General features: G+C 39.4%; 1 protein-coding gene across 4 annotated transcripts in view; it reads right to left on the bottom strand.

Annotated features, from left to right (window-relative positions):
* Nucleotides 1-24,325, bottom strand: part of NTRK2 (neurotrophic receptor tyrosine kinase 2) — a 312,241-nt gene that overhangs the window by 107,525 nt on the left and 180,391 nt on the right. For 2 of the 4 annotated variants that reach the window (XM_080669802.1, XM_080669803.1), the window contains one exon: nt 21,464-21,652. In XM_080669802.1, coding sequence (XP_080525928.1) covers nt 21,464-21,652 — 189 coding nt within the window. Of the gene's footprint in view, nt 1-15,685; nt 17,670-21,463; nt 21,653-24,325 lie in introns of those variants that run through there. The other 2 variants (XM_080669805.1, XM_080669804.1) reach the window with 2 other exon arrangements.

Here is a 24,325-nt window from a genome sequence, read left to right as displayed (position 1 = left end):
CGAGGACAGGACTCATACCCATTGACTACAATGATTCCAGGCATGATGCTAGATATGTTCTATGCATTCAAAATCACTCAAGATGCAGAAGAACTAGAGCAAATGAGATTATTATTCTCATTTTATGCATATGGCCATGATGTGTGCCAAGTGTTAAGCAAGCAGCCGGCTCTTGATAAGTGCCTCTAAATAGAAGCCACTAGTATTTTATTGTGTTGATAATATAAATCTGCAGAGTGGAAACTGAGGTTTATTGAGGTTAGGGTCACACAGGAGCAACAGTGTGGGGCCAGGAATAAAGTCCGGGTCTGTCCAATGCCACTGTCTCTGTACTAGTAATACTGATAGTGTGGTAAGGACAATTGTCAATTGTACTCCCCTTCTCACGTAGTGGATGAAAACATTATATCCTTAGAATAAACCACCAATGGTATGTTAAAGTTATATCAAATTCCAAATAGAAAACTATTTTGGAGTCCTGCTTAAAGCATCAAGGATATTTTAAAATTGCAAGAAGGGGAGAAAGTTTTAAAAGAGCTGTTTTAAAGAGTCACTGTTGTCAACAAATGAAGAAAGTTCATCCAAAAGGTAGTTAGCCAACAGATAAAGTCTGAGCCTCTCAGGGATTTCAACCAAAGCAGATTTTGTAACCTGTGATTTGTCTTGAAAATGGACTCAACCTTCTGCTAGTATGGGTTGAAATGGGAATCTGGAGTCAGGTCAACTTCTCAGTTGAGTGGAGAACTTTAAAAGCTGAGCCCAATCCCTTCTGGATTTCCATGTGGTTGGTTGCCAGGTGCTTGATGACAAATGGGGGAGGCAAAAGGCTCCAGGTGGCTTCAAAGCCAGGGAAAGTGTTTGCATCTTGTCTCTGCCAATTTCTACCTAGACTGTGAGTCTTACTTAAACTCTCCAAATCTTACTTTCTTCATCCATAAGAAATTGCCTGAATGTGAACTTTAGCCAAGATAATGTTTGTGGAAACACTTAGCTCATGGTAAGTCTCTAAGAAAGTTTCTTTTCTCCTTCCCTTTCCAAAACTAGTTAAGTTCTGCCAATACTCATCTCTAACCTCTGAACCCAAGAACAACATTTTCTTCTGCTTTCGTTGTCCTGGCTGACTTTTGTTTGCCTTATTAACTACTTGGAAAGTAATGAGGCTGGGTTTGTTTTGTTTTCTGCTCTACTCTGTGGTTTGTCAAAAAGCCATGTATGTTTAAAAAAATGGGTTTTGTCACTCCTTGTGAAATTTACTTGAATCTTAAGCAAATAGGACACAAAACAAGATCATGTGTCCCTCTTGTTCCTCATAGCATCAAGAAAATAATCTACAACCTCAAGCAACATTAACAAATAATCTTTCCCTTAAGAAAAAAATAAATGAACCCAATCCTTCTGTAGTTTCCCAACTTCAATTTTTCTACTGGGGTCCAAGCCAGAAAGCTGAAATCTATACAGCAAAGCAAAGCTGAGAATGGATGCTGCCATCTTGCTGGAGATGGCTACCTAACGCCCCTAGAGGCAGTGACTGGTGATGGCCAGAAAGAGAAACAGCATTTTAGACCACACTCTGGACTCGAGCATAGATATCATTTATACATTTGATCTTGCCACGTGAAAAATGCTTAGTACAGCTTACAGTCAAGCTCCAAAGAGGCTGCTGTTTTTGTTTTTGAATATTACATTATTTTTTCTTGAACCTTAAGTCATTTGACTCCAAGGCCTTTCCTACTTGTCATAAATGAGTTAGAGTGTCGTTTTTTAATTCCTTTGACAGCAGGAAAACATCCCCTCCTAAGGGCACTTAATTTCTTGCTAGTTATTTGATGATGAATAAGTCTCAAGGCCTTTGGCAGCTGTTGGCCAGATTCACACCACCAGGGGAAGATGCAGGGAGATGACCTCAAGTGAATCCTTAACAATTCTTTTGTCTTGAAACCTGACCTGGGGAAAGTGTCTGGCTTAAGGGGATGAGAAGAATATGAGCAACACACATATTTAATTACAAAATACCAGTTTGGGCTTTTGCAAGAACCTCTTCACTTCTTCAAATATGATCAATTATCTATTAAAAAATGCATGAAGTGCCACAAGTCATTGATTTTTTTATTTCTTTGTTTTGTTTTGTTTTTGTTTTTGTTTTTTAATGAACTACACAACAGAGTCCAAGCTCAGATGAAATATTTATTTTTTGTCCAAACCCCACACTCATTCTACCCTTAGCTAGTTTGGCAGAAACTGATAGCTCAAGCCTTCCATTAAGCCAGTCAAGAAAAATTGCTTACCAGGATTTACTCCTTCATCAGCCTGACTAATTACACCATTCACTGTTCCTTTCATACAGAGATTTTAAATTCCTACTCTGAAAGACACATACCACCCAAAAGACATCTGCTTCCTGGATTGCTCTATCTTCTTTTTCTCAATCTAGGGAAACATACTCCATGGCCCAGAAAACACCAGCTAAGCAAAATCTAGAAGTGAGAACTGACTGGTCTCAAGCTAGGGAAAGGTCAGATCAAGGAGAAGGTGTTGAGATAAAAGTAATTGGGAGCTAGTAGGATAAAAAGACAGAAAAGAATCTTCTCCTTCAACACATTCAGGAAAGGCATTCAGCCTACAGAGTCCAGTGACAAGTCTCAGATACCTTTGCACAGTGACAGAATAAAAAGATAAAATATGCACATGTTACTAGGGCAAAGCTGGTCTGAAAGAGTGTGAGGTACCAAGGTGGAGCAACTTTGGGGATGACAGTGGTATTAGGCTGGACTTGGACACAAGCCTAGGCTCTGCTCAGGTGGTGATTACATTTCTCTAAACCACAAAATGCTGGGCATTAAAGAGTTTAGGGGACCAACAGCTCTGTGAGCTTGAGAAGAAGCTTCCCACGTATCCATGGTCCCAAGTGAAATTTCACCTTTAAAGGAAAATATGGGGATATAAGTTGAATTTTATAAAGCATGATAACCTTAACTTTCTCTCTGGAGATTTCTTTGCATGGAACTGCTTTAGCTGAGGTCACATGTATCAACAAAAGCATACAGTGGTGACCCAGAGAGCTAAATCCCATGTCTCATCTACAGTGTGTTCTGAGTTCTTTCAAGATCGTGTCTTTCTGGCTGATTAATCTGTTGGTAAACACAGTGTAAAAAAGCACAGCATCTTCAAGATTGCTGTTGGAAAACTAGTTTGAAGAATGGGTTTAAATAAGCCACAGAGGAAACAGGTCCTCCCACCACCCTTTCCTTCTGAAGTTGCCCAAGCTAACTCTGTTCATTGTTTCTGCTCAAGGCGTTCACATGTGCTTGACTAATGCTTCTCAGGATTATTAGAAGCAAAAGACAAAACACAGAAAAGATAACTTCTACTACAAGTTCATTTCACGTACTCGATTTATTACAGCACAAAGGACACCAAATGTGGTTCGCATTTAAATCGTGTCTTTAATATAAAGATTGAGGGCTGCTAAAATTGTGAGTGTGCAATAGCCATTTTTCAAGAAGCTGTTTAATAGCTGGAGATCATGTTTCAGTGTCTCAACCTCACTACTTAGAATTGATTCCCTCTCAGTGATTTGTTACTTGAACCTCATTTTCAAGGGATCATCAGAAAGCAGGCTTCTGGTCTTTCAGGTTCCCAGGTAGTAAAGCCATCTATAAAATGCTAAATGCTTTTTGATAAATGGGGCTTAATTAGATCACAGATTTTGGAATTGAGTATGTTGAAGGGGCCTCAGTGATCATCTCTACACCAGAGAGTTATAAATTACTGGTTAGTTCAGGAGACACACACTGCAGGCCAGTCAATACACTACTTCTTTCTAGTGCCCTGGGCTACCTGGGACACAAGAAGGCAGGCTTTTCCCATCAGTTTCCTGGCCTCTCGGCCACATTCAGTATGTATTTTACTTGTTGCATGTTTAGTTTAGGCTTTATTTTTTTAAGTTTAGCATTTGGAGAATACACCTCAATTCTGAGAAATGCAAACAATAGTGCAGTTGCAAGATACTTGTTTGCCCTGAAATATATTAAATAAAGGAAATATTTAAAATCACCCTTCCTGGCACTATACACAGTATAATTAGTGTTAAACATCTGTGATAAATTGTGCCTAACAAATTGCCCAAGCATCATAAGCATTATGAGAAGACCACAGTTTTATTAAACACTGAAAATTACATTTTTCCCAGTGGTTGTATTGCAAGATAATGAACTCCCAACAAATGGCAGCAGAAATGCATATTCAATTTTGCACAAGACTCACAAACACTGTGATACATTATGCCAATGGAGACACAGCCTCTATGTAGACAAAAGGGAAAAAAATTCCTCATGTTCTGTAAATGTTTATAATTAGGAAAATATGAAGAACAGCTAATCATCAATATTGAATGCATGCCTGTATCTCCAACCTCATTTTTAAGTAGCATAATTTATTCCTTTATTCTATTTTATTTTGTTTTATTTTATTTTATTTTATTTTATTTTATTTTATTTTAATCACCATTTACATCCTTTATACACCTCCACACCCCTTCCCTCACCCCCACAATCACCACACTATTGTCCGCGTCCATGAGTTCTTTCTCTTTTTTGCTCAATCCCTCCCGCCCCTGCAAATGCCACCAACCCCCACCAGAGCTTTTTTTTTAAGTCTAGTGGAAAGCTGAACCTTAATCTTCTAGGTTTCAAGTTTCATTTTTCAAAGGGACTATTGATATTGGTGAAACTAGAAGGCACCCTAATCAGGCCCCCAAATATATTAACTCTTTCTTAAATGTTTGGTTTCAACCAAGTGGTACGCCGGAGTTTTAATTCATAAAAAGAGATTTTATTATACAAATAAGCAGACACTGTCCGGGAGATGAAATTGAAGCAGCTCTGATAGTTTTATTAATTTATTTGATTTACTTCTGGTTTCTCTTACCCAATCTTATTTATGTCAAAGTAAGTTGAAGCAGACTTCATTATGTAGTGAAATGCAATTTGAACACTTTTTATTGGGGCATGGTGATTCAATCATTTCTCTCCTTAAATCCCATAATCTTTTCTTACATTATTTTGTACAGATTGAATCTCCTAAGACGAAATTCCGAAAAACTTACGAATTTGTGGAAAGGGATGTAATAATATCCCAATAATTATTTAAACTATGAATACTAAGTTATACAGAAATTAACATTATTACCACTTTGTAATATAATAGTATATTTTCTCTAAAGAAAATTAACGGAGTTAGTGAACTTGACTTTTTAAAGTAAACTTTTGAGGCAACCGTATTTCCTAATCATTTTGCTATAAAATTATCAGAAGTTTTGAGCCTAATCTGACCCAGTTTGGGCATTTCTGGTTTTTGTTGATTATGTGAATTACGAAATTTGCCAAATCACTCTCTGATCTTTTCCTCTTCAAATAGTAGAGTTTCAGAGTTTTTGCATTTTCATAACTTTATTGAAGTGTTTGTGAAAAAAGAAGCAGATTCTTCTCACATGCTATTTACCTGTTTTGTGTCAGGTATAATGTTAGTACATTGGGCAACCTCAATTCATAAATGTATCTAGTTACCAAACTCCATTCGACTGCTTAGAAATAGCAGCCATTTTCTCATGGGGACACTCACATGTGCTTAGAATGGCAAGACCATCCCTTAAGTATCCTTTAAACCTCTATGGTATATTATACCTCTAAATCACAATTCCTATGCCCTAGACTTCCAATTCCAACAATTACAGGCTGTTGTTGTTCCTTGTGATTAAGCCCCTAACCTAACCCATCAGGAGTAAAAGATTTCCATGTTTAGAGACCGGTAAGAGCTCTATGCTGACTAGAGAGAGCATCCAAATGTCAGCAAAGGAGGGAGAATCAGGTAAAACCAGCAACAAAGGTACAAGCTTGTCCCTAGAGTACTTGCCTCTTCATCTCACCAGATTTATGGTCCTTCTGGAAGAGAACCTTCTTCAGTGGGTCTGGCCTATACAACCATCTCCAAACTCTAACATGCCTCAGGATCATCTGGGGGCTCTCTTCACCATGTACATTCTCTGGTCTCACCTCTAGCAATTCAAATTTGATGGATGTCGGTTGGGATACAGGGATTTGATCCTTCCAAAGCATGTCTACTCTCTCCCTCTCTCTCTCTCTCTCTCTCTCTCTCTCTCTCTCTCTCTCTCTCACACACACACACACACACACACGCACACACACACGCACACACACACACACACACACACACACACACACACACACACACACACACCACTGAGGATTACAGGTCCAAAAGCTTTTGCTTGCTGGAGACTGCAAATAGCTGACTGGTAGCTAGAGGGTGCAGAGTTAAAGATAAATAGGTACAGGTCTCCTCCAACAGTGGTGTCCCCCAGCTTTGCTGGGTATTTGAGAAGAAAAAGATTGGGCAAAGCCTCAAACAAGAGGCTACCTCATGACTCTACCATCACCTCCCAAAGCCATATGGCTGGCTGCCATTGGGTAGTTCTCCATCAAAGGTGAGGCCTGAGGTCCTGGTCTTTACCATTTAAAATCATTCTCTGCTATGCTGTGATAGGTTGTTTAGAATTAAAAAGTACTTTGTTTTATAGTATAGGAGGAAATTTCAGGATTTAAACTATGGGAAAAATGAGAAAGTTGCAGATATATTATCTCATCAGTTAAATTAGCTAAATTTCCAATGTAAATAGCTTCAAATCCTTTGTGGACCAATGTGTGTATGTTTGGGGAAAGAATGAAAGAAAACTGTCTGATGGCTAGAGAGAGAGAGGCAAAGAAATAGGCACTAAAGTACGTAATCAAGAAAAAAGACTAGAGTCACACTGCCTAGGTTCAAATCCTAGTTAGCTACATGTCCTTGGACAAGTTGCTTAATTTTTTTGTGCCTTATTTTCTCCAACTTTGAGATTTAAGAACAGTAATACCGCTCTAGCTGGTTTGGCTCAGTGGATAGAGTATCGGCCTGAGGACGGAAGGGTCCCAGGTTTGATTCCAGTCAAGGCATGTACCTTGGTTGCGGGCACATCCCCAGTAGGGGGTGTGCAGGAGGTAGCTGATTGATGTTTCTCTCTCATCAATGTTTCTCTCTATCCCTCTTCCTTCCTCTCTGTAAAAAATCAATAAAATATATTTTTTTAAAAAGAACAATAATACCTATTATGTAGAGCTATTGCACAAATTAAATGAGATAAATATATGTTAAGCACACTGTACAGTGGCTGGCATGTATTGACTATATAAAAATATTTATTATTATTATTATTGTTATTGTTTTAGAGATAAATTAAACCCTAGTTGATAGCATTCATGAATCAAGTTCTTAGTTTCTAAGGCAGCTTTTACTTCTAGATTTGCAAGCAAAAATAGGGGGAGGGAGGTGGTCTAGGCCTTGGTTCATACAAAACCAAAATAAAAAAATCAATATATAATTGATTTCAGAGAGGAAGGGAGAGGGAGAGTCAGAAACATCAATGATGAGAGAGAATCATTGATTGGCTGCCTCCTGCACACCCCACACTGGGGATTGAGCCCGCAACCCAGGCATGTGCCCTGACCAGGAATCAAACCGTGACCTCCTGGTTCATAGGTCAATGCTCAACCACTGAGCCACATCGGCCGGGTCAAAACTTTCTTATTAGCCCCAGGAAGGAGCCATCTGAAACACCTAAAAGGGTTGGTCCAGAAATCTCCCTGATCTCCCTGCCTCTTACCAAGAACCTTCTGGGTGTTTTTTTGTGACATGAAGGCTCCCAGTCATCTTCCCAGGCAGCCCCTTTTTGGTCCCTGAGCCTCAGATCTCTCAGTGGCCACTGCTTAAAGTCCCCGAGGTTACACTCTATTGTAGTTTCCCCAGACTTGTTCATCTTTTCATTTTCGCATCCCTGTTCTTTACAGTCTCTCTCTAGAAGCCTCTATATGCCTATCTTGTTGAAAATTCTTCTCCATACAGACACTCTTGGAACTTAAGCATTAGGCCTCTTGAGAATGTATTCCCTCATAACATAAAACATAAAGCATTAACATAAATGAAACCAAATTTACAAAAGCAGTCAGGAGAATTCTCAAAATATAAACAACTTGGGAGGTGAAAGGGAAAAAACAGAAAAAAAACTTTAAAACCAACAGTGAACAGACATGGCCATAGGGGTAAATAGTGTGCAATTCAGATGGAAAGATTCCCTAACTTCTGCTCCTAACACAATCAGTGAGGAATTTAACTTATTAGCCATGCCTGATGCTCAGTGAAGTAGAAATGTATTTTTTCCCAAAGCTACATTAATATTACAAGTACAGTAGATACAACTATCCATTCATCCATTCATTCATTCAGTCATTCACACATGTTTCTTGTACACCTACAGTGTCCTGGGCACTGTTTTAGGAGTGGAAGGTGCCAAAGCACTTGCTTGTCCATTGAACATCCCATGATTAGGAACTTAGAAAATTGTCAGTAAGTATTTCCATCTGCGATTTTCAATGTCATTCAAAGTCTACTGCCACTGAATTCCAGAGTAAGATGTGACTTCCTGATTATACACATTCATCATCCAACAGAGACATATGATTACACGTGCTAAACCTAATCTGAAATTTCATCCCGATCCCCTCTACCCTGCACCATCCTGGAGTCTCACTGTTACAGGTTCCAGATAGTCTTATTAGTCAGAGATTTGTTTTATTTCATTTCATTGGGAACATTTTCCACATTGGCAAATGAACTTAGGTACATGCCAAAACACACACAACCCCCACTCCCTGGGAAGCCAAGGGCTCATCAAATGCTCTCTTTGGAAATAATCCCACCCTTTTCTCTGAAGTCTCAATCTAATTAGTCCCTCCAAGCTGCTCTTGGGCCGCACCTCCGAAAACCCCAAAGGGCTGCCTGAGCTCTGCAGCTTTGTGCTAATACATGCATGGGGGTTCAGGGGACCTGGAAATCTCTACATTATTTGTCATGATGGACTTTGGACTGTGATTGAATAATTCATACTCTGGTCTTTTCTAAGTTATCAAGATAATTAAGAGAATCAACATTCGGTCAGAAAAGAATTTGTTCATTTTGGCTAACCTCACCATTCTAATTCATCTGCATTCATCAAGCCCAGTGAAGACGTGCTATGTGGCGTTTGGGGAAAACACGTGTTAGTCTACTTATTAAAAGCCTCATATGAGGTACTGGTCATGTATAGGAATCTGTGTAAGCATATGCGCCTGTGATAAAGTAGGTGCTTAAAATATCAGCTCCTTGATGTCGCCTGACCTTAGGAAGGTCCTGATGCTTGTTCTTCCTGTGGGAGAAATGCCATCTATCAATGCTGACGCATGTTTTCCAACGGACTCCCTAAAGGCCAAAGATCTACAAGAATGTTGACCCTTTTTAATTCATCAGTTTGGAAACATAGACCTTTGCATGGAAAACGAAAGACTCAGTCAAAGAGGGTGAGCCAGACAAGTGACTTGCCTGTTCTACATGACGTTCACACACGGCTGGCATCGGAATTGGTTGCTAGTGGAATGGGCGACAAGAAGGCATTATTAGCTCTTTGTCCCCTTGGCTTCTCTGGGACAGGGTGACTCAGACAGGTGCTGTGAGTGCCTCCACCTTTACATTACCACCTAAAAAACGCTCAGTAAATGTATGCACCTCAAATTGCTCCCAAAATACTTAGCACTCTTTGAATTCATCTTTGGAAAGACAGACATCAAGTTCACCTAGGAAATGTGATGTCACAATCTCAGAGCAGCGAGGGCATTCAAGAAAGGCCTGGAGATCTACGGTATCGAATGCTTTACCTAGGATCTTCTAAAATAAAACCAAAAAGGTAAACTTTTCAGAACGGGCTGGGTTCGATTGGGAGAGAGTGGAATTTTACAGGATTTTAATGAGCAAAATGTAAATGTCTAATCACTATGTTGTACACCAGAAACCGGTATGTCCACTGTAATTGAAAAATAAATTTTAAAAAACAAAGTTAAAAATACATAAAAATAAGGTTGATTATTCATGATTATTTAGCATTTCTGGTACTACCTCCATTGAGAAAACCTCACAACTGGCCCAGTGGGCTCGGTGTCAGTCTTACATTAAAGATGGTCCCGGGGTCAGCCAACCACTGGTTCCTTTCTTATTCAACAGTAAGTTCACTACCGGCCATCTGGCGTTCTCTAGCTTTCATGTTGGAAGGTTAATACATTCAGCATACCTTGATAAACCCACATGAAAGGTGCAATACCAACACTACAATTCCCCTTGCAGAGTTAGAAAATTGCTAGATATTATTTTTTGAAAAGGTCAGCAGTAGCACTGGGCTACAAAGAACCCAGTCTTCCAGGAGTCTGATCTGGGCCTGAACAGAAACGCTCCCATGTGTTTGGTATAATTTGGGTTTGCTGCTTTTCCTCCTAATCAATCAGAGCCTCAGTTTTCCCAGCTGCAAAACAGAGTAATGATATCCATCTTCCAGCATTAATAAGAATTTAGTTTGTAACTATGAAAATGGAACTCATAGAGCCTGGCATATACAAGGCATCCTATATTGGTTGTTTAAAAATTACAAAGAATGCGCACATCACAAAAGATGCTCGTGACATTAAGGAACAGGTTGAGTGAAAATGGAATATTTAAAATATCAAGTATTGGGCCTTTAATTTAGCAAATGTGCTACCAAAACTCCAAATGTGGGAAAATAAAAAGATATCTAATAAACATATAAAAGATTTCACTTATATTTTAAAAGTTTATCCAACTTATTTCCTAGATCATTTCTCAAATTTACTGAGAGGGTCTCCTGACCTTTCAAGCCTTTTTTAACCTTTTTTTTTTAATCTCTCTCTCTCTCTCTCTCTCTCTGTCAGATTTGCTCATTTCCTCTCGCTGAAGATTTACTTTTTAAAAAAATGCAGTGAGAAGATGAGAGTGCCATGTCCCTGCACAGAGTTCAGCAGATAGCACAGGATGGTTAGTACTGGAGGTGCTAGCAAAGGGAGCCAGGGAAATGTATCTAATGGGCGAGGGCTGGGGTGAAGGAGCACAATTGGGCCAGGAATGCAGGAAGGGAGAGAAGACCTAAGGCTTAGCAGCCCAGCAGCTAATGTATACAAAGCAGAGGTTGGCAATGACCAGAGTTTTACATGAGATTCAGGCCAGAAGGAGCCTGTATCCAGGGCCTGGCTAGGGTGAGGGGAGTGAGGTCCATGCCTTGTACACAAAATTTAAGGAAGCACCCAAAATTCAGTATTTGCGATGAACGATATTTTAATACAATATTTTCAAAAATAAAATTAATGCAAACATCTATGGTGAAAAATATTAAAAGTTTAAATAAATAGAGCCCTCTCAGACCCCATCTTTAGGTAAAAAATTTGCTCTTTTTTTCATAGATTGATATTTCATACATTTTTGTCTTTTAAAATACTTCATTAAAATATTATTTATCTTGATTTCTGATATTGTTGGTGCTCCTTTAAATTATGCACCCTAAGGGAGAGCTTCACCTGCCTTATCCTAGCCCTGGCCCTGCCTGGGCGCAGAGGGGCAGTTTGGGAGCTAAATGGAAACAAATGGGGACAACTTCTAGAAGCTTGTTTGTAGTGCTTTTAGAAATCCCAACACTGTCGGTGATAAAAGTAGGCAACAGAGACCACAGATCAGACACTATTATCTTTATTGGTATACGCATTTGGCTCTGAATGATCAACTACATCACAAAATTCAATACAACAGATCTTATTTTCATGAACATGTCTGTATAATAAAGACTTCCAAACTCCATTGATCACATTGATATGTGTGGACAAGTCCTGGAGTTTCTGAGCACAGCAAAAGAATGCAAGCCATGTTTTGGGTCCACTCTCTTGCATCAAATATGAGAGAGGGAATTAAAGTTAAACAACGTGTAGCCATCACAGAGACCCTTCCCTCCCCCATCCCCTTAGATCATGGTGCAGCATCAGAGGGCAGAACCGCTGAGACCAGTGCTGCAAGGCAGCAGACAGGCCCAGCAGTAGGAGGCTGGTTGCTTGTTGCCCGCAGTGGAGAAGTAGGGAGACCTCTGAGCGAGGATCAGTGTAACACCCAGACTGCATGCCCAGCTTCAGAAGGGTCTCCTTGGGGAACATCATCCACACCCACCCACACAAGTCCCCTTTCTTCAAAAGTGGGCAGAGGGTGTAGGGACCACAGGAATTCGTCCACAACCCAATAACCCATCTGATAGCTCAGCCCACACATAGAAGCTCGGCATGCAATAACATGGATCTCTTCTAAGAGAACACTGGGGTGTTTATGCCAAGGACTATACCCATGTACTAGCTATGAGACCCCAGTCTAGCTAACATCCACTTTAATTAAATTGGGATGCAATATGCAGGGAACAGGAGAGAGTACACATCACCCCAGACGAGAAGCAGTATTTAAGAAGTGAGAGATAAGCTTATCCCCTTTGCTATTTGGCCATTGGCTTCCTCTCCAAAGCTCAGGAGTTAAAGAATCAAAGGCAGAGCTCCCCACCACCAATATCTCATTAAGAAAATGAGTGCATTCCTCTTCAAAACCAGTGTTGATAAAGGTCTAGGTAGGGCTCAAGGAAAACTAAAACCTTACATGTAACTAAAGGGATTTTACCATCAACTCAAAACAAAGGCTTATAAGAGGGAAGAAACACCCTATAAATAATTGCACTTGGGAACGAAGAAAATGGCCCTCACTAGATAAGGGTCAAACAGCGATATGGATTCATAATTGCTTCTATGGGTATCAGGATACAGCACTAATGGAACTAGGAACTAGGGAGAAATGTGATCATTAGCTTCATGGTTTCTGAACTTTCATTCACAGAGAAACGGAGGGAGGAAGGCAGAACGAGTTGGAGGAAGGAATTGATATTTATGGGTCAGGATAGAGACAATGTGAGAGAGACCCAGTTAGTGCAGCTGGCCGGGGTACTCTCTTGATATAAGGTAAGAATGTGAGTTCTGTCCCTGGGTAGCCAGTTGATTTTTCTCTGTTCCATAGTAACAGACTGAAGGCCAACTCACTTGCAAAAGTAAACTCTTTCCAGGAGCAAAGGTAGGGATGATTATTGGGCATGAGAGTATAAATGAATCTGAAGTTCCATTACTCTTGCAGGAAAGTAAGTTAGGTGGCTGGTCAGTGGTGCCATATCAAGTAGTTTCCTGTACTAAAGACATTCCCTAACACGGAGGCTAGCTCTTTTGATATAATTAGATAGTGTAGGATTTGATCCTGCCCCCTCTATATCAACCACTTTGTTGGAACATTAGGAATATGGGCACTCCGTCTAATTGCCTTCATTATCTAATAACAAGCTTGGGTTCCACTTTAATGCACCCAAAAGGTCAATGGCATGGTTAAACAAATGTGCTAAATAATAGCAACAGAATAAAAAAATTGATGTCTATGTATATTCATAGCATATATAGTAATAATAATAATATAAAAACTAGGTATTAGATTACTGTTTTCTTTCTAAAATTCCTCCCCCACCCTTTGGTTCAAAATCATACAAATCTAATCTCTTATAAATCATAGGAATCTCTCTGTTATGAACTCATTTTTAGAATTTGTCAACTGTAACATTGTGCAAAATACCAACATGGACATACTTCTGGAGAGTATTAGTGAGAGGTCCCCTTGTCAGAAATGTAGTTAAGGCCAAGGTGCCAGAAATATCAGAAGAAACTGGAGATTACTGGGCGCTAACTCCATCAAGTTTAAGTAAAGTTGAACGTCTAAGGAGAGATTCCAAGTCATCAGAGGTCCTTGCACCAGGGATGGTGGTGGAAGAAGGGCATCCCTAAATAGTTGGAAACATCAGATATAAGCAGCTTGGCCCTTAAAGACCCAGCACACTCCATGAAAGAAGTTGGCTGACCAGGATGAAGAACTGGGTGACAAAAAGTGATTGGCTGCTTCAGTTGAGCGGTAATCTAGGAGTCATCAAGAGTGTTGACCCTAAACCAGAACTCTCAGCCTGCCGAGGCAGGACAGGGAGCCTCTTACTCCCTGAGTCTTCCCAGCCCACTACATAGGCCTCATCCGCTCTATGATGTTCACCATGTGGAGCTGAGCAAATACAGATTTAGGATCACTCTAGACTAGACCTGACATGGCCAGTCCAACCCCACCCCCTCTGTTTTAACCCATGTATCATGAATCCAATGTGAAATTTGAAACTGGCAATAATGCACTCACTGCAGTCCCTATAAATTTTCCAGCACAATCCACCCGAAATGAACCACTGCTATAGAAATATAAACAAAGCCCAGTCCAAATAAAGGTTGGGGCACAAATAGTTAGATTTTATATCACAGGATGATTAAAAGGACATTTGTAAGACTAGGAAGCCATATATCCAAATGATATCAGCAGTTATCTCTAGCTGCCAGAATCTTTGTTTCTTACATTTTCTAAATGTTTCTCACTTTAGGGCTCCTGAAGGCATTTAATTCTGTCTTATTGGCTAAAACCATCAGGTCGGTGACCAAGCCACTGTGGTTTGCCTGGGACTGTCCTGGTTTAAAACTGAAAGTTTCATATCCTACAAACCTCCTCAGTCCTGGTGGTCACTGTACTACTGGCATTCCCTTTTTCCTATAGGCCACAAATATTGCCTTTTAATTTTCCCCTCCCTGAGGAGGTCAGGCATTCAGAAACAGGAAGCTTTCTCTAAGCAAAAGGGAGCAGGCTCAGCAGAGGGCAGTGTGGACTCAGCAACCTGTGGGCTCCCCTCAGGAGGCAGCTCTTGCTCCCACTTAGGGACTAAACTTGAGGAGCCAGATGGCCATTGTGCGTGGCTATCAGTGCGTGGCTAAGAAGTAGTTCAACAGTTTTTTCCTGTCCCTGGTATGGAGCAAATTTGTCTTAACCTGCCTTTCAAGAGAAGTAACAACTAAAAGGAAAAGAACACTCAGACAAACAAACAAAAGACGACTATAATATCAATGAGGATCAAGGGCAGCAAGCCTGTGCCTTCCTAAGGAGAGCTGGCATGATGAGTCACCTGAGAAGCCCAGCCGTGATGGGCTACCCTCTCAGCTGGCAGAATTAGTGAAGACAGAGAAAACTCTCACTTTACAAGGAGAAAATCTGCATCTCGTATAAAAGCCCCCTTCAAGGATTGAGTGTCACATCCAAGGAAAACTCCCATGGTGCCATCTTGACTTAACCATAGGGAGCACTCAGTGCTCAAAGCATCTGGGTAGCAGGAGCTTCTTCCCAACACAAGAGGCTCCTCTGCATTTGTATTTGCTGAGCTGGCCCTGGTCCACAATCTGCTGGCAAATGCAAGAGTGGCCAACTGGAAACCAAAACAGGGTGGGGGGCTTGATTGGATTTACCCTGCTGGTACCTATTCTCCAGTTGAGCTGGGCCTTGGGAAACCCCCAGAACACATGCATTAGGATCCTGCATCTGCTGGCCTGCTTCCAGCATAGCACTGATGACTTGGTGAAATTGGATTGAAATGTTTGATGTGAGAGGGCTGCATAATTCTATCTTGGCTGGCCGATGATGTGGAAGTAAAACAGTTTTCAGAATATCACTACAATTGCTTCCTTGACCTAAATCCATAATCATTTTTCCTTTTCAGCTGTTACCTATAAGATAGAAATATTTTCTCTAGGGATCTAGGCATCCTATAATCAGGTGGTATTTCTTTTTTGATAATAATAATATCATGCAGTGGTCAAATGCTAATAAGAGGATGACTCTTATTTTACTTGTTGTAAATGTGCTTGAAACTGGTTTGCTAACAAATCTTCACCTCAGTGGAGTTTATAACATGGCTTACATTGTAAATGTAATTATGCAGCATGTATTCATTTCCTTTCTTCTAGGGAACTCAAGTTGCTTTTTAAAGCATTATTTGATAGCTTCTTACTATCTCCTCTGGAGTTGAAAAGAGAATATAATATCAAGCTGTTACAGCTAGCGATGGGGGACTATAGTACCAAGAGGGAGAGAGAATTGAACTGGGACCTACAGAATCCAAGCAATGTGCCATGAAGACCCCCAAGGGGTGAATTGCCAACCCAGTGTGCCATAAACGAAGAAATTTCTAAGGATCCTAAAATAACTGTGTCCTTTCTGTCATAACACTCATGCTGGGCACAATGGACTTAGCTTGTTTTTAAAGTGTAGCCCATGCCCTTCAAAGGGATATAAACAGTTCCCAAACCAGCTATATTTGGCCAATTAAATGCTTAGAAGAACATATATTTTTGAAAGACAAAATTAAGAGGCAAAGGACAGAGATAAGTGCTAAAGCAATTGTTTCTACCTGTTTTTAAATCAAAATGGACCATGGACACAGATTGTATTCAAGTTTGAAGATAACTTCAGGTAATTCTGTGTCCTTATCCTTTGATCTAATGAGCTCCTAGAGTCCTGGACATAATTAAGAATTTTTGCTCATGGATACTCAAAGTAACATTGCAAATGTGTTCAGACCTTTGCAGTTCTGTGAAAAATATCACCTCCTTTCCCTCTCTTTGTTGGTAACACAATGATGGTGTGGGTATGACATTAAGGGGAGAGGAGGGTGCCCCGTGTTATCTTTTCAGCTACTGTTAAAATACTCCCTGCCTTTATAACCTTCTCTTTCCTTATTCTTAGCTGGTCTATGAATCTGTGCTTATCTACATAATTGCCTAGTAAGCATATAACCCATAGGAAAACACACATGCGTGAGCACACACACACACACACGCGTGAACGTGTGCACGCACACACACAGACACACACTATAATACCTGGAAAAATATGGCACATTCTGTAGGAAATCAATAAAGATCCATTTCATTGGAAATGGAACCAAAAGGAACAAATGTCAGAATTCTTTATATGCATCTGTCACAAGGAGTTACTAGCCCTACATACATAGAGGGCATGCTCTGTGAGAACACATACAGTACATATTTAGGAACAATTCTCATTTAATTTAGGCCCTAGGCCTAGGACCCTAGCTAATTTACAAGGCTGCTCTAGGAAAGACACAATTTTAGGAATGACAATAGTCTATGGCATTTGATTTTTCTGCAGGGGAAGCTATAACACATTCCCACTCTTCAAGAGAACCCAAGATCGATGACTTGGGGGTTTTGCTGGCTAGTGGGTTGTTTTTTTTATTTCACCCTTTCATTATTTTTTTCAGCTCCCTTTGTATCCTCCCTAGCAAAATTTTTCTCAGCAGTCAAGGAAAGTATAGCAGCACAGCTGCCCTTGAGCCAAGTTTGTAAATCCTACTGGGAAACCACCCGTGTTGTCAGATGATGTGGTTTTCAGACACGTCTATACAGACTAGTTGAATTAAAGACCAACTCCAGACTTGATGTTGCTGAGCGCCTCAGCTCCATCTTGCCATCCTGATTGATCGAGGAGATGGGTCTATAGTTAAAGTGGCATAGCACTTTGAGGGCTTAGTCATTAGAGCACACTGCTTTCTCTTTGGAAGGTAACTTCTTGCTTGGCTAGGGTATGGAAGCTAAGGAGTGACGTCAAGATGTTTTCTGGCCAGAATTTGCAGATAACCATAGAACTCTTCTCCTCCATCAGGCATGGATTTAGCCTCCTTTAGTTCCTGCAGTGACACAGGAGCCTCCAAATACCAAATTATTATCAGGCGGTCTTGGGGGAACCTCTGGGCCCTGCAATAAAGTAGACAGACTTGCTATTGGAAAGTGCTCAGGAGCAATTCAGCCCTGTTCAGATTGCTCTAAAATCCTGCAAACCATCTCTAGACTTGGTAAATGAAAGCCTGACATAGCTCCTGATAGTAAAAAAGTATTTTGGGATATAATTTATTAACATTCTTCACTTAAATGATCTTATATATCATTTAAAGCAGTCTGGTTTTGTTCGGGATATTTTGTTGTTGTTCTTGTTCGTTGGTTTTTAAAGCAAAATTACATAAGTATGGAGGCTGAGTAATTTTGGAAAAGTGACTTCTGAGCATCATCTGTAAAATAAAGTATTTGTATTAAATGATCTTTATGGTCTAACTCAGGGGTCACAGACAAGTGGTGGATTATGGATCAAATCTGACTCAACCTGGTGTTATTTATTGTTCTCACCCAGTGTTTTAAATTTGGGGAAATTCACAATAAAATATTTTAATAAGTGCCTGTTCTCACTGGAAAAATTGAGCATCTGGTAATATCAGGTCATGTTTAATAAGCACAGCCTTCACAGTGCCATATCATCTTTCTGATCTTGCCTGTTTCTCATATTGACCTGCATAATCTTGTAGGCAATTGGAGTTTAGGACCCTAGCTCTAAGCTATTCTATTATAGTGCATTGTAATTATATGATGAAATTTTTAACCATTGGCCTCCTTAACAAGATTCTCTGAAGGCAAGGAACATTTCATTACCACCACCAAATCTTCAGTTCCTGGCATTGTACGAGTATTATGGATAGTTAATATATATTTAATGAATTGAAATTCACCTTCTATATTGGATTTTTACAATTCAGTAAAATAAGATTGGAACCACTCTTTCTTTGTAAGATCACACATGTATTTGAAAGCCAAGATCTTTAGGTAGCAGGTAGATTTAGGAAAGAGAAGTAAATATGCTGACTTAAGGCCCAAGACTCTAATAGGTCCAGAGGTTGGTGGTGTACTGTCCACGTGACATTTTGCTTTAAGCACATGGGAAAAGTTATTAACTTTATCTGAGATTATAGTAAATTTGTTTTTCAGATGTAACCTAACAAACTTCTTGGAAGATCCCTTCTCTAAAGGTTTTTTACAAGTTAGGTATAAAAATGTTCCATGGGAATCACTTAATTGAAAGTTAATCTCCCAAAATTGTATGGGCCTAGAGTAACAGATCCCTCTATATAGCAGATCTATGCATTTTAAAATATTTTAATTTCTGGATGACAGCTATTAGGATGTTCAAAAATCATGTTTTTTGTTAAAAGATTATTCCTGCTAAAATTGTTATCTAAATCTGCTTAACTTGGATAATATATTATTAAAAACATGTCTAACAAGTAAACTATTAGGTAGGCAAGTGTAATAGGAATAGAGCCAATGAAGAAGGCTATGGGTCATCTTTACTTGTTACAAGTCTGTTAGTAATTAATATTTCAGTAATATATATCCACATATGGTCAACATTTGGCCAACATCAAAAGTGTATCATGTCCCATGATATGAAGAAATAATTCAAGATATTGTTTCTGCTCTTGAGGAGCTTACAATCTAATATAAATAAGACTACAGAAACACATACATGAGAGTGGTTATACGCTTAACAAAATGCAACAGATACATTGAAGATAAAGCTAAAAAATATGAGGTAAAGAATGACTTTTTAAAAAGGTTGAAGATAAGGAGAGAAGTAAATTGCTTCTTCATTCCCATTTCTTTGAAAAATGATTCATAGAAGATGTATGATTTTAAGTGTTCTTCAAATCATGAAATAGTGTATGGCTTGAAGCCTAGAGGGAAAAAAATTTCTGAGTGACTGGAAATACTGAGCTGAATAAGAATTGCTGGGTGAAGGGTCCAGAAAGACTTTCCAAGGAATGAACCATCAAATTGAGAATCAATGGTCTGGATCCCTCTGGTAGAGGACAGAAGCTAAGGGGAGACTGCAGGTCTCCTCAACTCTCTTCTAAATGCAGGTGGTATACAGTGGCTAAACCACAAAACCAAGACTCCTCCAAAATAATAAAAATGTCTAGTTCAAAACCTTTGCAAAAATCTCCATGGACTCTAGGTTAAAGAAATGACCTTTGGAAACTTTCTTGTGGATTTCTATCTAGAACCATAGACCCAGCAGCCATCTAGTCCACTTTCTTCTATAGGATTTCATTCGTTTGTTTATTCTTTGCTTGCTCATTTGTATTAGACTTATTGAGCCGATGCTAAATGCTTGCTTATTCAGCTTTATCTACTTCATTTTCCCACTATCCACAAAGGAGAGCAAACTTTTGGAACAGGTTGATTTTAGTCAACCTCAATTATAATACAGCCTCCGGCTAACTGAAGTATGTTATACAGCCTGATATTGATGGTGACAGGAGTGTCAAAGTACTCTGTTCCTAGGGACAACAATCAAAATGATGACAGATTCTCTCACCATAATATCCTGCTTTGCCTTATTCAACATTTGACTGCAAAGCATGCAGGGTGTTTCAAGGACCTTTGGAGGATAATAATCTCAACACACAAAAAAATGCACATTTTTAAGCAATACCTCTACACATCTTGTTCATATCATAATGACAATGTTAGAATTAGAAAGACCTTGATTTAAATTAATACCTTTTATTTCAAGAAGCTCAATATTCTTCACATCTGCAATTCTATTTATTTTGTCATATTACATATTCAATTGAAATCTATGGTGGGGTCCAATCTCATGTATTTACAAGCTTATAATTCTGTTCTTTTTAACAATGAAACTCAAATTCACTGTTAAATGTACCTTGGGATAAATTTGAGTAAGTAGGAGGCAATAATAGGTGTTTCCTCATATGTGAACAGATCTGATACTCATTATTAAGCCTCCTTATCCCATGATAGTCTCAGTGTAAAGTAAGTCCCCAAATACTAACCTTCTAAGAGTCCCACCTTATCTCTCAGGATACAAGCATTTAAGATGGGGTGAGAACATTCAAATAGAATATACCCATTATTCAGTTCCAGGGAACTCCTGGAACCTGGGCCACCTAATGTTCTACCTTCATATCCCCTTATTCATGTGTAAGGGAAGGTCTGGAGTTCCAATGGCATAAGACCCATTGTCCCTTGTGGTTTTATTCTTTGTTGTCCTTAAGTCTGTGCTCCATTTTTTATATTTGGGCAATGTCTCAAAAAATAGAGTAAGAGTCTCAGGGAAAAAACCCATAAGCTTTCAATAGAGGCTTTGGGGTTCATTTGGTTCTAAAAAATATGTCAGAGTATTTAACATGTCTCTTTGCCATCATGACATCAAAAGAAGCTTCATGCTTAGAACTAAGACTGAACAAATAATACAGAACTACCAGAATTGATACCATCTGTGTGCAACATAGCTCCTCATGATGACCTATAATGTATATTTTAATTATTTTCAATAAACCAAATTTAAATCCTATCAATTGCCTGATATACTGTATGTTCATTCTAATGATACTTCTGGTTTCTTTCTTTTTTAAGATAAGTATGCCTTCATTCCAACTTCATTTTGACAAATGGTTTTTGAAAATGCATCCCAAGAGAAGCCAGAAATGCCCACAGTTCCAAGCCCAGCAGAAGACACGCCCTGAGAATTCCATAAGAAACAAACTAAAGAATCTATTCTGTGGTCCCAAAGCCCCAAGTATACTTAGACATTTCACAGCCTTCCTCCCCAAAGTCATCCTTGTCAAGGATTCTGAAAACATGCTTATAGATACAGCTATGCAACAAATGGGCCAATAAGTATAAACAGCTGTACTTACATGTGTCTGGCTTGAGCTGACTGTTGGTGATGCCAAAGTACTGGGGATTTTCTATAACAGGGATCTTCGTCATTCCAATAATGACAGCATCAGGGCCGCCCTCTGAAGATGATGGAGTATTACTCCCATTGGAGATGTGGTGGAGTGGGCTAGCAGAGTCATCATCATTGCTGATAACTGAAGCTGGGCCTGTAGTTGGAAAAAAATACACATTCTCTTGTAATTTTTAATGCCTTTGTTGAGTGGTAACTCACATACATAAAATTCACCCATTTAAAATGTACACTTCAGTGGGTTTTAATATATTCAGAGTGTTGCAACTATCACTACAATCTAATTTTAGGACATTTTCATCATTCCAAATAGCTGTCATTCCCCATTCGCTCCACTTCCAGCCCCAGACATCCATAAACTTACTTTCTATCTCTATGAACTTACCTATTCTGAAAATTTCATGTAAATGAAATCATAATATGTGATCTTTTAGGACACATTTTCTTTTTATTTAGCATAATGTTTTTAAGGTTCATTCCTTGTAGCATGTGTCATTATTATATTCCTTTTTTGTTGCCAAATAATATTTCATTGTATGGATATGTCACATTTTGTTGATCCATTCACCAATTGATAGACACTTAGGGTTGTTTTAACTTTGGGGCTGTTGTGAATAATGCTGCTACGAGCATTCATATACAAGATTTTTGTGTAGAAATACATTTTCATTTCTCTTGGGGGGACTTGCTGGGTCATATGGTGGCCCTCTGTTTAACTTTTTGAGGAACTGCCAAACTGTTTTCCAAAGTGGCTGCACTATTTTATATTCCCACCAGCAACATATGAGTGTTCGAATTTCTGGACTTCCTTCTTCTGTAATTTAATATGCAGCCTTCCTCTCTGTTCTCTGAACATACATCTTTAGAACACTGGCTCATTGAAACTCCCAGCATCAATTTAAGATCCTGTTTCACAGTGTACTGAAATATGTACGAGGAGCTCAAAGATCTGAGTTCCTTTCTCCACTCTTTGGACAAGTTACTTACTTTCTTTGTACCTCTGCAACCACTTACATTTCTAAAATGTGCAAAATGATATCTGCTTGCTATTTTATGAGACTACTGATATGAAAATGCACTGTAAATTTAAATGTGTGTTATGAGTAGGAATTGCTACTAGGTTTTACTAAATGAAGTTACAACTGGTGGACTAGAATTACGTTGAACTGTCCTAATACTCTGTTCCTCTCTCTGTATGTTCTGTCTGTAGCTGCGTCACATTTGCCTACAAAATAATGGCTCACTCCCATAGCAATTTACCTGTTTTGCCTTTAGTCATAATATTATTTATTTAGAGACTCATTCCATGGATGTCTTTATACTAAAGCAATAACCATAGCATTTTTTATATGATACTTTAACTTTCTAGCCCAGAGTCTCACAATGTATATGTCCATAGATACAGTCTACTGTGTCTTGTCTAAATCATTAATCCATTGACCATTAAACCCACAGTGTTTAGATTCAACCAAAAATAGATTCATGAAGACAAAGGTCTATATGAAAGCTTCAAAACAATTAAGATATCGGTGGCTCATGGTAGACACCCATACATGAAAAGTAGACAAAGCCACCTAGACAACTATATATACAAAAGCCTAAGCGACTGGCCAACCAGCCAACTGGCCAGTAGCTATGACGTGCACTGACCACCAGGCGGTAGACATTCAACGCTGGAGCGGAAACTACAGGCACGAAAACATGGGACAGACTGATGAATCTCAGAGAGAAGGAGGGAGGGGAGAGGGCAGGAAGAGATTAACTAAAGATCTTATATGCATACTAGAGGCCCGGTGGATGGATTCATGCACCAGTGGGGTCCCTCAGCCTGGCCTGCAGGGATTGAGCCGAAACTAGCTCTCTGACATTCCCCAAGGGGTCCTGGATTGTGAGAGGGTGTAGGCTAGGCCGAGGGACCCCACTGGTGCATGAATCTGTGCACCAGGCCTCTAGTATATTTATGACATGTGTTTTTGCAGCGAACTAACTAGGTGCAGGGTCCCACAGAAAGCAACCACTGGCCAGGACTACTAGCATAAGCCAGGAGGAAGATAGGAAGAAAAGGATAGGAAGAAAGACAAAGGGAAGGCAGTCAAGACAAATGCATACTTACTAAGGAAAAGAAAGTCTGAATCACTACTTTCATAGCAAGAGAATGTATATCCATCTAACCTCCAGGATGCATTTCAGCATCTCCATCCATTCTTTACCTTTTCCCTCACACTTGACTATTGCAATGAGAAGCACCATAATTCTAAAAACAAAAGCTGTTGGGTCATACATTTTTAAATCCCCTCTGAAATATCATTTTAATCCATCTCCCAATTCAAGATCCATTTTCCCCTTCGTATGGGGATTATCGCAGTATGTAGTGATAACAATTGGACATTCCCCAGCTAGTTGAATCTTAAACAAACTATGCAGGAGGCAGCCAACAGCTATTATAGGTAATTTTTAAAGCATTCTCTCAAGGGGATGTTCATTTGAGATGCCTTTAATGATACACTCTGGCTTAATTCTGCAAACAAGTCCTCACACAGCCAATTTAGAAGCCACAGAACACTCAAAGAAAAGGCAATCTCCCCAGTTGCACTCCTCTTGTGCCTAGTTCACCAGCATTAGCAAAGTGCGGAAATTCTGCCAAGAATAAAGACAAGTTCTTTCTAATATCCTTAACCATCTCCATTTCACTATTTGCTTTCTGGCAGATCTAGATCACCCAGAGTTTAAATCCAGAGATGGAAAATAGAAATGTGTTGTGCTAAGGTTTCTGCATTGTGTCCCCGCTGGCTCCCTCACTCTGTTCCTG

The sequence above is a fragment of the Plecotus auritus genome (genome assembly GCF_963455305.1).
Source record: "Plecotus auritus genome assembly, chromosome: 5".
NCBI lineage: Eukaryota > Metazoa > Chordata > Mammalia > Chiroptera > Vespertilionidae > Plecotus > Plecotus auritus.
This window is presented reverse-complemented; position numbering and strand designations above follow the sequence as displayed.